Raw genomic sequence first — 14,431 nt, 5'->3', positions numbered from 1 at the left:
GTCACACCTGTCGTCATACATTGATATTCGTAATTAGTCCAACAACTTACAATAATTTAAACAAAATGTTGATTTCGAATCTTTTGTCATTTTTTCAATTCTAAAATACAATTAAGTCGTATGAAATCAACTTGGGGGGATCACAAGTATCTACGACTACATACACCAAAAAAACAAAAGAACAAAATAAAATTAGACGAATGAATACAAATATGAAGCCTTCAATAAACGCAGCCCATCAAAATAAGAATACAAATTACAAAGTACCATAACTTCAAGTCTTCTATCTTTCCACCACCGCAACCTCCCCAATACCAACATATTACTACAAAATCAGAACCAATTTTACTAAAGTGGAAGTTGCCCTTTGGACTGCAAAACCAATGTCATTCAGATTCAGTAAAAAGTAAAATGCAAAATCTTGATTAGTTATTTGCATGTACCATAAAATTAAGAGTTTGTATATTGGTACTTATATTTTGGCATTTTTTTTTTTTTTTGGTTTAGAACATCAAAAACAAGTAATCAAGAAAAAATATCAAGATCTTGCTCATTGCAGCACATAGCACAAATCAACATAGATAGAGGAAGTCAGAACACATTTATCCTCCTTCAAGCTTCACTCTCATCTTCCTCTCAGCTGAAAAGGCCCCTAAGCTCTATTTTTCTTGAACAAATGTTGCAAAAAGTACATAATACATTTCATCCAAGAGAAATCAATCACAAATTTCACCCAAACCGAGCTTGTAAGAGTAAATTTTTGCAACACATAGCTAAGAACGCCACTATCTATTCCAGGGGAAAAGATTACAAGAGATGGTAAAATTAGCAAACATCATTGTATCAAATAACTGTACATCATCCTCCCAAATAGTGTAAAGGATGTTGCATCGTGCTGCACTTGTCTAGGGAGTTGATTACCACAGCATGGAGGAGATGCCCAACGGATTACCACTGCACCACCGTACAGAAGAAATTTCCAGCTGATTATTACGACTCACAGAGAGACAGAGAGAGAAAGAGAACATGGACAGAGTGCCGAAAATGGAGACCTGGAGAGAGACCTACAAAGAACCCACATTTTTATCAGAAAATAAAAGAGAGTTTCAGTTTTCTACCAAGTTTAGAAAATGGGAAAAATATGGTTAAATAGAAATGGAGGTATTAATCCCAAAAAAAAAAAAGAAAAAAAAAAAGAAATGGAGGTGCTGCCTTAAAATGGCCAGGTGGGCAGCAAGGTTTGTTCTGAAAAGAGCTTTGATGAGCAAAAAAAAAAAAAAAAGCTCACAGGAGGGAGGCTACAGACCAAAAATGGAGAAAAACGAAGGAGAAAAGATGAAAAATGGAGAAGAGAGAGAGAGACGCACTTTTCTTGTTGCTACGATTTTCTATCATTTTTTCAATTGTCAGTAAAAAGTTGAAATCCCAGCATAAATTTTTTTTTTTTCATAAAATCCAACGTGGCTAAACCACGTCAGCATCCACGTCAGTTTAGAACCATCTCTTTGGAAAGCATTTGGAGTTCCTAGAATTTCTCATCAAGCTTACAACTTTTTTTCTTTTTTTTTTTTTTTTAATTAAAAAAAAAAAAAAAAATTAAGACTGAGAAGAAGGATCAAATCCATTCGTGTGCCCAATTTTCTTTTCATCATGAGTACCGTTGAAAACAGCTCCTCCGCCTTCGTGGTCATCCATAAATCTCTTCCAAAGCCAGTGCTGCTTCCACACCCTCTCTGTCATCTCTTCAATAGGGATATTTTTGGTCTCCGGGAGCAGAAACAACACGAAGACTGACATGATGAAAACCCAGCCGGAGAAGAAAAGGAATATGCCATACTTGAAATGGCAGAGCATAGAGAGGAATGCCTGCGCTATAACAAAAGTAAAGAGCAAGTTGACACACACGGTCACACTCTGCCCTGCCGAGCGAGTCTCCAGCGGGAATGTCTCACTTGGGATCAGCCACCCGAGAGGTCCCCAAGACCATGCAAAGGATGACACAAACATGCACACAAAGACAACTACCAGGATTGCAAGACCTTTGGGAAGGGTACTCTCAGCAGGGTTGTCTTTAAGCTTAAGTCCTAGAATGATTGCGATCGCCACTTGAGCAAGGAACATTTGGATGCCAGCTTCCAATAAGAGAATGCGACGACCCAATTTGTCGACTGAGTAGATGGATACACCGGTGGAGACGACATTAACAGCTCCAGTTATAACGGCTGAGTAAAGGGCAGCATCATTCCCAAATCCCAAGGTGTTAAACAGAACGGGAGCGTAAAACATGATTGCATTGATGCCGGTGAATTGCTGGAAGATCTGCAAGGCTACTGCAATGATGAGCTGGGGGCGATTCCTCCGCTTGAGGAGATTCCTGAAGGGGTGCTTCACTTCTTTAGCCACACGACTAGCCTCAACAAGCTCCAAAAACTCGGGTTCAATATTGTCAGTGCCTCGAATCCTTCTAAGCACAGACTTTCCTTCTTCCAAGCGACCACGCTCTATCAGACTGTTGGGAGTTTCCACCACAAAGATAGCCCCCAAGGTTAGGAGACCTGCAGGAATGCCAGCCAAACCCAATGACAGCCTCCAACCCCATCCCCCTGTGATTCTGCAGTTGTATCATATTAATTCTGGTTAGCAACAAAAGCCACCACTTAGGACAGAACATACTAAAATCACTATTAATATTCCCTCCAAGCAGAGGTCTCAAAATAATATATTTGTAGTGAAGAATAATATTATTTAATAGACTGAATTGTAATATAACTAAAATAACATAATAAAAAAAATCAGCCTCTATTAAAAGCATATAAAAAGAAAAAAAGTAATATCATTACCATATAATTTAGCAATATGTGTATTTGTTACCATCTTTTTATACAATTTTTCACTACCTTGTCCATGTGACAAGGTGGTTTTCCACTTTATTTTATTTTTAAAACTCAAAAAGTAGTAGGAGACCATCTTGCTACATAAACAAAGTGGTAAAAAATTGTATAAAAAGATGACAATAAATTATTACTCAATTTGCATACAATTATGGACAATAAACGCCGGCTAGGAAGTTAGAACACTACAAATCCAGGTGGCCCCTTTACCCGAATATCCGGGTTCAAAACAACAAATGTCTATTAACAAGTGGGCAACTAATTTATTATTATTTAAGTTGGCAATCCATTTATTAACTACAAGGCATTTGAAATTTTGCAGGCGAATCGTCAACATCGATGGTCAAAGGAATTCTTTTGGCGAGGAGACCCAGGAAGATAAGTCAAAATAACCTTCAAATATGAACAGATTTGTTTGTTTTTTTTTTTTTTTTTTTTTTTATAGATAGACTTGTTTGTTTTTCAAATACTGACTACCAAGTGATCAAAAAGAGCGGGGCACGAACGTGTCAGCAATTATATATATAATGTACACTTTTCCTACCAATAAGAGTTTCACCCTCAAAATCTTCGGGGCTTGTTTGGTAAGTAATTATGAATTGGAATATTTATTTGAATAGTAGTAAGAAATGATTGATGTGATAGAAAATTTGAGAATGTTTTATAGAAAAGTGAAAAAGTTTTGTTTTGTAGTGGGTTTTTTTGGTTGAATAATAATAAAAAATTATTGATGTGATGTAAAAAGTGTAAAAAAATAAGAATGTTTTTGATTTGATATTTTTGGGAGAAGTAAAATGAAAATGAAAATTTTGTGGATGATTTATCAAACAAGCTCTGGGACCACTGGCCAAGATACTTATTTCTAGCTTCTTCTTGTTTTGTACTGAATATAAAATATATACGAATATAAAATGTAAGAATGAGACTTACTTATTGGTACCGTAATTGATGAGGTTTGCGAGGAGAATGCCAATGGTGATGTTCAGTTGAAAGAGAATGTTCAAACCTCCGCGTATCCTTGTGGGCGCAATCTCCGAAAGGAACAGTGGCACCGCCTGTCGTCATATATACATTGATATTCTTAATTAGAAAAAGTAATAAAAAATGCATGCCGCACAAGCAAAAGACAACAAAGTCGGAAGAAGAAAAAAGGTGTCCAACGCATCATGTTATTTTTCACATGATTTGATTCTTACACTACACCATCACAATGTATGTAATCCATCCTTATGTGCGGGGTTATTGTGTAATTATTATATTGGTGTTGTAAATTTAACATTTTTCATTCCACACATGCATAAAAAGTAGAAACGAGGACTTTTCAAAACAACTTTGGTTTATTGGTCTGACTTTCTAAAAGCTAGAAATAGATCCAACTTCCAAGGATATCAAGAAGTCTATATCACACGTATGTATACAACCTCATATGCTAAAAAATATATAAATAAAAGGGTTAAATATATATTTGCCCCCGGTGCTTTATGACCTTTATTTTTTACCCCCTTAGTTTCACTTTTTATCAAATTTGGCACCTTTGGTATATGAAAAGACGAAAATGGTACCTCCGTCTGATTTCCCGTCCAAAACTAACGTCCACCCACGTCATTGGGTACCTAAAAATTTGAAGCCCAGAACCCAATTCTTTACACATCGTTTCCAACAACATCCAGACAACGACATGACAGAAAATGCCGTGGGTGGACGTTTGTTTTGGACAGGAAATCAGACGGAGGTACCATTTCCGTCTTTTCATATACCACAGGTACCAAATTTGATAAAAAGTGAAACTGATGAGGCAAAAAATAAAGGTCGTAAAGCACATGGGGCAAATATGTATTTAACCCTAAATAAAAAGCAAAACAAGGGGTTAGAAATTAACACTTGTGGATGATTAAGACTTCTTCTTGGTTAATTTCTTTTCCTTGACATTTTTTATTTTATTTTTTATTTTTTGACTCATATATAACTAGCAAGCTCTATCACGGTGACTCATACTATATTTCATAAATGTAAATAGCATTGAAAAAAATAATTAACGAACCTGATTAGCAAAACCGACTCCACATCCAAGCAAGATCCTACCAATAATGAGCATGGCAAGGTCTTGCGCCGCGGCATTAAGGACGGTCCCGCACAGGAAGAAAACTCCGGCGATCAACATGGTTGGCTTCCGGCCTAGCTTTCTGGTCGTGAAGGACGCGACGAATGTTGAGGTTAAACCGGCGAGGTACAGCGATGATGTGAACAATTGAAGACCTTGATTATCGTATTTGCAGTAATTGCTGTCAATTTCATTCTTAGTCTTCCGGTAAACAACCGGGAAAAATTTCTTCAGGAAGGAGGGCATGGATGTAACACCACCTGCATCAAATCAAAATTCACTAACATTAGTGGAAGGACTAACATTACTGCACGGCTCAGATTCCGTTACAACGAGATGCCATTGGCCATCATGCTGTATTTGAAAACCAAACCAAGAACAATCAGGTCAACGGCCTTGATGATGGCAGTCTAGCTAAGACAAAAGTCCCTAAAGTACCCTTCTCTACTGAATGAAAACCAAGCGCAAATCTTGCCCTTTTACAAAAATATTGGAGAGGGTACCGGCCGGTTCTTTATTTGATGGCTGGCCTGTTCTAACTATAATTCTAACAAGTTTTTTCTTTGAGTAATGCTACACATCATCCCCTTGTCCTCTTTTTATCACCCCAAAATTGATGTGGCTCTTAAAATTACCATTGGATCAAAATCCAAGAGTGATATATCAAAAATTCAATGGTGATTTTAAGAGCCACATCAATTTTGAGGTGACAAAAGGAGGACAAGAGGATGATGTGTAGCATTACTCTTTTTCTTTTATGATCAGTTTAGATAATTAGATAAGTCGGTGTGTTAATTATAAAGCAAATATTTATATTTGAACAAAATTGCATGTTACCGAAAAAGGCTCAAGCCAAATTAAAGAAAAGCAAAAGGGTAATCTTGTCCTATGGGAGCAAATCCACTCCCACTTTAGCGGGAGGAAGCAATTTTTCACTTTTTCTTTCTCTGTATTTTACAGATTCAACCCTGAAAGATTACCCTTTTAACAAAAGGTTTTCCTTTCTATTATTTTTAGTTAAGTAGTACGTTCACCAAACTTGATGACCCTCTATTGATTCCAGAACGCGAGCTGAGCAATTCATAACTAAAATCGTTATCCTTTGATTCTTTGAAGAACATAAATCTCTTCAGAAAACATTTTAACATCTACGTTAAAACTTTAGAGAAAGATCATTATAATTAAGAAGCGATTAAATGCAAAGAATTAAAGAGGGAGGTGAAGATGATCGATCTAAGAGATTTATTAATTAACCCCGTACGCACCTGAAACACCGACGTCGTAACCGAACATGAGGCCTCCCGTGGCGGCCATAATGCATGAAATGATGACGATGGGCGTGATCTTGGCCTCGAATTCAGTGCCTCCACCCTTAGGACCGGAGAAGCCTCCCGCAGGCATGATTGTTATATCAAAAGCTCTCTCTGATATCTCTTACGAAAGTCTCCTCGTAATGTATGCACAAGGAGATGAAGAAGAAGAAGAAGAAGGGACTCCTTTTGGATGATATGTGTTGATTATGAGGACCGGAGGGGCGTGCTTATATACGCAATGGAGAGGAGGGTTTTTGGAGTTCACACACAAGTGGGAGAGGGAGTGCACGAGGTGTAATTGGATGATATTGTTTCATGTTAGTGGGCACCACGGCCAGGATCTTTCCACGTGGCTATTTCGATGGGCTGTGTTCTTAATTAGTGGTCGGATGGCTAGTCAACGCTTATAACTTTAGTTTTAAGAAGTTTTCCTCTGATCGATTTGGATAAACTGGTGGCTTTAGAAGCACGACGAAAATGTGGACAATTAATGAGTAAACAAATTAAAAAGATTATATGTAAGCGGAAAGTCTCTGCCCAAAGTCAAAGCAAAATGGTAAAGATAAATCCAGTTTAAAAGCAAGGTATCTTGTTTTTTTCTTTTCTTTTCTTTTCTTTTTTGAAGGATTTCAATTTTGATGATATATATATATATATATATATATATATATATATATATATATATATATATATATATATATATTGATGTACGTGCATGATCAGATCGAGCTGTATGACCTGCTTAATTTCTCGTATTAAAGGCTGTTTAGATAAGCCAATTATAATCAAATTGAAGCAGGGTGACTTCCATATGGCGTGTACAAATGCTACATCCATTGTAAGTTATTAATTATCCTATTACGTTATTCATCTTGCTTCTATTAATTTTTATTATTATATTTTTTTTACAGTACTATCACGTCATACCTAATTAAAAGACGACATATATTTCCCATTTAATATAAATATATAAAACATGAAATTATAAATATAAAAGAAGAAAAAAGAAATCGAATTTCTTAGGAGTAGACCAACTATTCCCAAAAGATTTGTTTCTCTTTTCTTTTCTTTTCTATTTTATAGAATTTTATATATGTATTAAACGAGACACGTGTTGTCTTCTGATGTGGCAGGCTGGCAGCACCTTAAAAATTTAAGATAATGTAGACGAAATGATCTATTTGATAACGGTTCTAATTTTAATAAGTAAGTTGATAACTTTTGAAAGTGATTTGATAAAAAATCATACCTCATTAACCAATGGAGCACCGATATTTCCCTAATTTGTATTAAATATCTTTGTATTTTATTGGACAAAAATTAGCTATAAATCAGTCTAATAGTTTAATAAAGTGACATGTTTCTAAAGAATGTGAGAAGTACGTGTTTTCTTATTAATGTTTTTAAAAAAAATGTAAAAAGCACATATATACTATTAAAAAAACATGTGTTTCTCACATGCTAAGAGACACATGTCACTTCACTAGACTGATTTATAACTAATTGATTCAAACCAGTTTATAACAAATTTCTGTCCCGTATTACCTTTCTAAAAATCTATCGTGAAGTTGGCAACTATTATTTTTGGGAAAATAACATAAAATGAATGGATATATTTCCAAAGAAGGAATTTGTCGATAAGGAAAAGAAATAATTATATGTGAGAAGATATATAGTATACAAATTAAGCTAGAATTTCACCAATCCGTAGGTCCACATCCTCAATTGTTACAGCACACCTTAAGCAATAAAATGAATAAAAGAATATGGGTGATGTAGTGAAGTACAAGTTCACGTTTGTACACCGACACTCTTAATGTATTATTGGTGGTCGATCGGGTCCAACCACATGCTGCTACTTTTAATTAACCCATCGCTATAATCAAAGAAAGGTTCCCCCCACCTTTTGATGTACGTACGTGCCTTAGAAAATCTCAAAAAATAATGGGATATGATCTTCATGTGCTCATACGATTCAAATTTCCCATCATACTCTACCTGCTTATTACATGGTTTAATTTAAACCCAACCAAATTCTAATTAAAAGGAGGATTAGTGCTCCACCAAAATTTCAGACATAATTAAAGAGGACCCCTAATTATGCTCGTATAATTGATGATCCCACCCAAAATTCAACACGTGTATAATTGAATATAATACAAAGATGCTCTTACTTTTTCTTTTTTTAACCAGGGGCATTATGTTAGCCAGTTGATTGAAAAATGATTAGGGTACGTATTTGGTTTAAGGGTTTCAAAATGCAATTAATAAAAAATAAAACTTGATTTTAAAAAAATGGTTAAGTGTTGAAGATCAAGTTTATGCAGTTAGTTGAATAAGGTTTCTTATGTTGTATATGTCAAATTAACTAGGATATATATCTTATTCTATAAATACATGTGAACTAAGGGAGGAAATAATATTCCGTAAATTTTTTATTAAGAACACACTCAAAATAGCATGGCCAAACATACTCTTGAAATATTAAGGGCTCTTTTTTTCTTTTTTTGTAAAAAAATCGTAGCCCGGCGGTTGAGCATACAAAATCTGATAGTGTGACGTGCTCTTATAAATTAAATAATTGCTCTTTAGGACATGGGATGCTGATGATATTAGACTGGTAGCGCGCGTGATCAGTTTTGAACTTACGCTTTTTGATCTTTGTTTTACACGTGACACTTCACCTAGAACACGTGATCATCAGTTGTACTTCTAGATAACTGGAATCTAGAACAGAATAAAGAGCACTATCACTGTTTCTCTTGAAATTCTTTTCCTTTTTTTCTTTTTTATTTTTTTTATTTGTTTGTTTTTCAAATACTGACTACCAAGTGATCAAAAAGAGCTAGGCACGTACGTGTCAGCAATTATATATAATGTACACACTTTTCCTACCAATAAGAGTTTCACCCTCAAAAATCTGGGACCACCGGCCAAGATACTTATTTCTAGCTTCTTCTTGTTTTGTACTGAATATAAAATATATACGAATATAAAATGTAAGAATGAGACTTACTTATTGGTACCGTAATTGATGAGGTTTGCGAGGACAATGCCAATGGTGATGTTCAGTTGAAAGAGAATGTTCAAACCTCCACGTATCCTTGTGAGCGCAATCTCTGAAAGGAACAGTGGCACAGCCTGTCATCATATACACATTGATATTATTAATTAGAAAAAGTAATAAAAAATGCACGCCACACAAGCAAAAGACAGAAAAGTCGGAAGAAGAAAAAAAGGAGTCTAAGGCAACACGTTATTTCCTACATAATTTGATTCTTGCACTACATCATTACAATGTCTGGAGCCTACCCTTACGTAAGGAATTGTTATGCAGTTATTGTATTGGTGTTGTAAATCTAACATTTTTCATTCCACACTTGCATTAAAGTAGAAACGAGGACTTTTCAAACAACCTTAGTTTATTAGTCGACTTTCTAAAAGCCAGAAATAGATCCAACTTCCAAGGATATCAAGAAGTCTATATCACACGTACGTATACAACCTCATATGCTAAAGAATATATAAATAAAAAGCAAAACAAGGGGTTAGAAATTAACACTTGTGGATGATTAAGACTTCTTCGTGGTTAATTTCTTTTCCTCGACATTTTTTATTTTATTTTTTATTTTTTGACTCATATATAACTAGCAAGCTGTATCACGGTGACTCATACCATATTTCATAAATGTAAATAGCTTTGAAAAAATTAATTAACGAACCTGATTAGCAAAACCGACTCCACATCCAAGCAAGATCCTACCAATAATGAGCATGGCAAGGTCTTGCGCTGCGGCATTAAGGACGGTCCCGCACAGGAAGAAAACTCCGGCGATCAACATGGTTGGCTTCCAACCTAGCTTCCTGGTCATGTAGGATGCGAAGAATGTTGAGGTTAAACCGGCGAGGTACAGTGATGATGTGAACAATTGAAGATAGTGACGGAGCCAGAAGTTTTTATGAGCATGCACTAGTGACCAAAAAATTTTTTTTGGTAAAGGCCAGTAGACTAAATTTTTTTTTTTTAACTTATATTTTTTAATTTTTTAGAAATTTTTGTTTTTCCCACCTTATAAATTTATTTTTTTTTTTTTTTTATTATTTTTTTTTTTTATGAAATTGTGGGGCATGCCCCCCCTTCCCTCCATCCCTGATTGAAGACCTTGATTATCGTATTTGCAGTAATTGCTGTCAAGATTTGCATTCTGCAGAGTCCTCCGGTAAACAACGGGAAAAAATTTCTTCAAGAAGGAGGGTATGGATGTAACACCACCTGCATCAAATCAAAATTCACGAACATTAGTGGAAGGACAAACATGAGAAATAATGCATAGTGGCATGGGTACGTACGTAGAAACGTAATTTTTTTAAACTAATAATTGAAAATTAGGTACGTGCACGGTGCAGATTCGGTTACAACGTACGAGATGCTATTGGACTGTATTGGTCATCGTGCTGTGCTTGAAAACCAAGAACAATCAGGTCGACGGCCTTGGTGATGGCAGTCTAGGCTGTCTAGCTAAGATAAAGTCCCTAAAGTACCCTTATCTACTTAATGAAAACCAAGCGCAAATCTTGCACTTTTACAACAATGGAGAGGGTACCGGTGTTCTTTATTAATTTGATGGCTGGATTCTGGATAGTCAGCCGGTTATAACTATAATTCTAACGAGTTTTTTCTTTTATGATCAATTTAGATAATTAGATAAGTTGGTGTGTTTATTATAAAGCAAATATTTATATATATATATATATATATATATATATATATATATATATGAACAATAAGACGAAGAAAAAATTACATGTAACCGAAAAAGGCTCAAGCCAAAAGAAAAGCAAGAGGGTCCGTAAATTTTGCGGGAGGAAGCCAATTTTTCACTTTTTCTTTCTCTATATTTTTCTTTCTATTATTTTTCGTTGATGACCCTCTATTGATTCCAGAATGTAATTCATAACTAAAATCGTTATCCTTCGATTCTTTGAAGAACATAAATCTCTTCAGAAAACATATATATTAACATCTACGTTAAAACTTTAGAGAAAGATCATTATAATTAAGAAACGATTAAATGCAAAGAAAGAGAGAGGTGATCGAAGATGATGTAAGAGATTTATTAACCACGTACGTACCTGAAACACCGACGTCGTAACTGAACATGAGGCCTCCCGTGGCGGCCATAATGCATGAAAATGGCGTGATCTTGGCCTCGAATTCAGTGCCTCCACCCGGAGGACCGGAGAAGCCTCGCGCAGGCATGATTGTTATATCAAAAGCTCTCTGATATCTCTTACGTACGAAAGTCTCCTCGTAATGTATATATGCACAGGGAGAATACGAAGGGACGACTCTTTTTGGGATGATACAAGTGGGACTAAGGGCGAACACGAGGTGTAATTGGATTATATTGTTTCGATCATGTTAGTGGGCAACACGGCCAGGATCTTTCCACGTGGCTATTTCGATGGGCTGTGTTCTTAATTAGTTGTCGGCTGGCTAGTCAACGCTTATAACTTTAGTTTTAAGAAGTTTTTCTCTGATCGATTTGGATAAATTGGTGGCTTAGCTTTAAGAAGCATGACGAAAATATGGACAATGAGAAAACAAAAAAGATTATATGCAAGCGGAAAGTCTCTGCCCAAAATTAAAGCAAAATGGTGAAGATAAAAATCAAAAATCAAAAAAATCAAAAAATCAAAAATCAAAAAAATTAAAAAAATCAAAAAATCAAAAATCAAAAATCAAAAATCAAAAATCAAAAATCAAAAATCAAAAATCAAAAATCAAAAATCAAAAATCAAAATCAAAATGTTTAGGAGTAAACCGACCACCCCCAAAATATTTGTTTTTCTTTCCTTTTCCTTTTTATATAATTTTATATATGTATGGCAGCACCTTAAAAATTTAAGTGAATGTGGACAAAATGATCTATTTGATAACGGTTCTAATCTTAAAAAGTAAATTGATAACTTTGGAAAGTGATTTGATAAAAAGCCATACCTCATTGACCAAAGGAATGTTGATCTTTCCTTAATTTGTATTAAATATCTCTGTATTATTGGACAAAAATAGCTACAAACCAATTTGTAGCAATTAGCTATAAACCAGTCTAATAAATTAAGTATGATGTGAACCTCAACTAACACGCTTTAAGACCCAACAAACAATATTAGAATATTTGCCCAAGAAAACTAAAATTCAAATTTTTGATAGAAAACCTCAACCCAACGTTTATAAATGAAACGCGAACCAAAAGTAGAAAGTAACAAACCCCAACCCAATTATTATATATAATTGAATCACAAACCGAAGGTATACAATTTGAACGCCACAAGGAAGAATTCTTGATAAGTTCACAAGTTCTCTGAAGAAGCAATAAAAGAAAACAAACCTTACATTTTCGATTCAATGATACTTCATTACAATGAGTGTATGCTATTTATAACATTTTCAGCCCTACACGCCCACTTTAAGGAAAAAGAAACTAACGTATTTCGAAAATAAAATAATAGATAAAAAAAAAAAATTAAAAATTAAAAAAAAAAAATGACTAAAAACATAGAAGCCTAAAATTTAGCACTAATAATAAGCAAGTCAATCAGTCAATTAATTAGTATGAAATAGGCAAGTCAATTAGCCAATTAATTGGTCTGAAATTAGGAAGTAATTAGCCACCTTCTCCTTCTAATTCCACGCCCAATCAAGGCATAATCAGCAATTAATCCACGCAATTTATAAGGAAATTATAGCCATTAATCCACGCCCAATTAAATAAGATCAGCCCCATCAATAGCTCATATTAAATTCATTACGTCTTCATCTTCCTTTGGGCTAAGCTTGGAATGCCCCGTTTTAGAATCACCTCAAATCTCTTGAATCGACCCATTAAGTGTTTATTTGATCTTCTTAAATTTTGCTCTAGTAACAGGCCCAACTAGAACATGCAATGAATCCTTTAATGGTGCATATGTTGATTCTCATAAAAAAATTGTTGGAAATAAAAATCAGAGAACTACATAAATATTAAAAAAAAAAAAAAAAAAAAAAAAAAGTACACTAAAAAAATTGTATGAAAAATCACTAAACTCTTGGACAGTAAGACAAATATTAATTTATCTTTTAGATCTCACACTTATTCAATAAGTTTTGCAATATGGAATACAACAATTCTATCTTCAGAATACAATACTACCCGAATGTAGTGTGCAAATTGCAAATTCTGTACAGTACTACTCTGAATAAAAATTTTGTAATAGTTGAGAAAAAAAAAAAGAAAAGAAGAAAAAGATACTATCAAATAGGCAGGAAAAATATATTTCATAAATTACAAAAGCAGTTTATTACAGTTTCTAACTGTTGAAAATGCAATTTCTGAAAAATCAGTTAAGAAATGTAGTTTCTGACGGTTGAAAAAACAATGAAATATTTAAAAATATGACTATTAGAATAGGAGTTGTGATTCACTGTTTCTTTTGTAGCTGCCTTTGTTTGTTCCATTTGTGTGGAAGCTGTGAGTAAAGAAGAGTTTTTGAACATCTCATTAACATGGTGAGTTTAATGTTCTGTTTCTGTTTTTTAGTTTTGTATGGAACCTTGCTCGCTCCAACCCACTGCCAGGGTAAGCTATGCTTGTCAGAAAAACAGGTTGCCTTGATCATCTTTGGAGATTTGCTCTTCAATGTTGGAAACAATAATTATGTCAACACCACTACTGATAATCACGCAAATTTTGGCCCGTACGGTGAGACCTTCTTTAAGTACCCTAGGGGTAGATTTTGCAATGGCCGTCACTACAAGAAAAATGATCTCTAGTGACAGCCCTGAGTCGTCGCTACAGCCCTTAAAGTGATTGCTATTGACTATTAGCAACGACTTTGGTCGTCGCAAAAGTGGTCGCTAAAACATCATCGTTAAAGACTAAATAGAGACGACTTTTTATTTCGTCGCTGATAATGACTATTAGCGACTACAGTTGTCGTCGCTATTATCATAAATAATGGTTACTAAAAATGCCTCCCGATATACAATGTCGTCGCTAATGATGTACACATTAGTGACGATATTGTGTCGTCGCTAATGGTGCACACAACAGTGACGACATTGTGTCGTCGCAAATGTGCACACA

General features: G+C 34.8%; 2 protein-coding genes across 2 annotated transcripts; both read right to left on the bottom strand.

The window, feature by feature from the left end:
- Positions 1 to 525: 525 nt before the first annotated feature.
- LOC133882281 (sugar transport protein MST4-like) lies at positions 526 to 6,490 on the bottom strand. The gene is made up of 5 exons (XM_062321412.1): positions 6,258 to 6,490; positions 4,933 to 5,252; positions 3,822 to 3,946; positions 1,659 to 2,611; positions 526 to 1,064 (listed from the first exon to the last, which is right to left on the bottom strand). Exons 1-5 carry the CDS (start codon positions 6,391 to 6,393, stop codon positions 991 to 993), a joined length of 1,608 nt encoding a protein of 535 aa, XP_062177396.1. The 5' UTR covers positions 6,394 to 6,490; the 3' UTR covers positions 526 to 990.
- A 2,827-nt stretch (positions 6,491 to 9,317) lies between these two features.
- LOC133860350 (sugar transport protein 13-like) lies at positions 9,318 to 11,565 on the bottom strand. Its single transcript, XM_062295977.1, has 4 exons — positions 11,439 to 11,565; positions 10,467 to 10,578; positions 10,028 to 10,241; positions 9,318 to 9,446 (listed from the first exon to the last, which is right to left on the bottom strand). Exons 1-4 carry the CDS (start codon positions 11,563 to 11,565, stop codon positions 9,318 to 9,320), a joined length of 582 nt encoding a protein of 193 aa, XP_062151961.1.
- Between the last annotated feature and the right edge of the window lie 2,866 nt (positions 11,566 to 14,431).

The sequence above is a fragment of the Alnus glutinosa genome, chromosome 1, assembly GCF_958979055.1.
Source record: "Alnus glutinosa chromosome 1, dhAlnGlut1.1, whole genome shotgun sequence".
Classification (NCBI taxonomy): Eukaryota; Viridiplantae; Streptophyta; class Magnoliopsida; order Fagales; family Betulaceae; genus Alnus; species Alnus glutinosa.
Note: the sequence above shows the minus strand (reverse complement) of the source record. Positions and strands in the feature narration are given on the sequence as shown.

Bases quoted from the DNA above. Each gene is read 5' to 3' on its own strand.
- LOC133882281 (XM_062321412.1), bottom strand. From the start codon at position 6,393: ATGCCTGCGGGAGGCTTCTCCGGTCCTAAGGGTGGAGGCACTGAATTC. The intron at 3,947-4,932 runs GTTCGTTAATTA...ATATGACGACAG, and splicing joins GAGTCGGTTTTGCTAATCAG to GCGGTGCCACTGTTCCTTTC. The intron at 2,612-3,821 runs GTAAGTCTCATT...ATACAACTGCAG, and splicing joins ATCAATTACGGTACCAATAA to AATCACAGGGGGATGGGGTT.
- LOC133860350 (XM_062295977.1), bottom strand. From the start codon at position 11,565: ATGCCTGCGCGAGGCTTCTCCGGTCCTCCGGGTGGAGGCACTGAATTC. The intron at 10,579-11,438 runs GTACGTACGTGG...GATTTGATGCAG, and splicing joins TTACGACGTCGGTGTTTCAG to GTGGTGTTACATCCATACCC. The intron at 10,242-10,466 runs TCTTCAATCAGG...GCTCCGTCACTA, and splicing joins TGCAAATACGATAATCAAGG to TCTTCAATTGTTCACATCAT.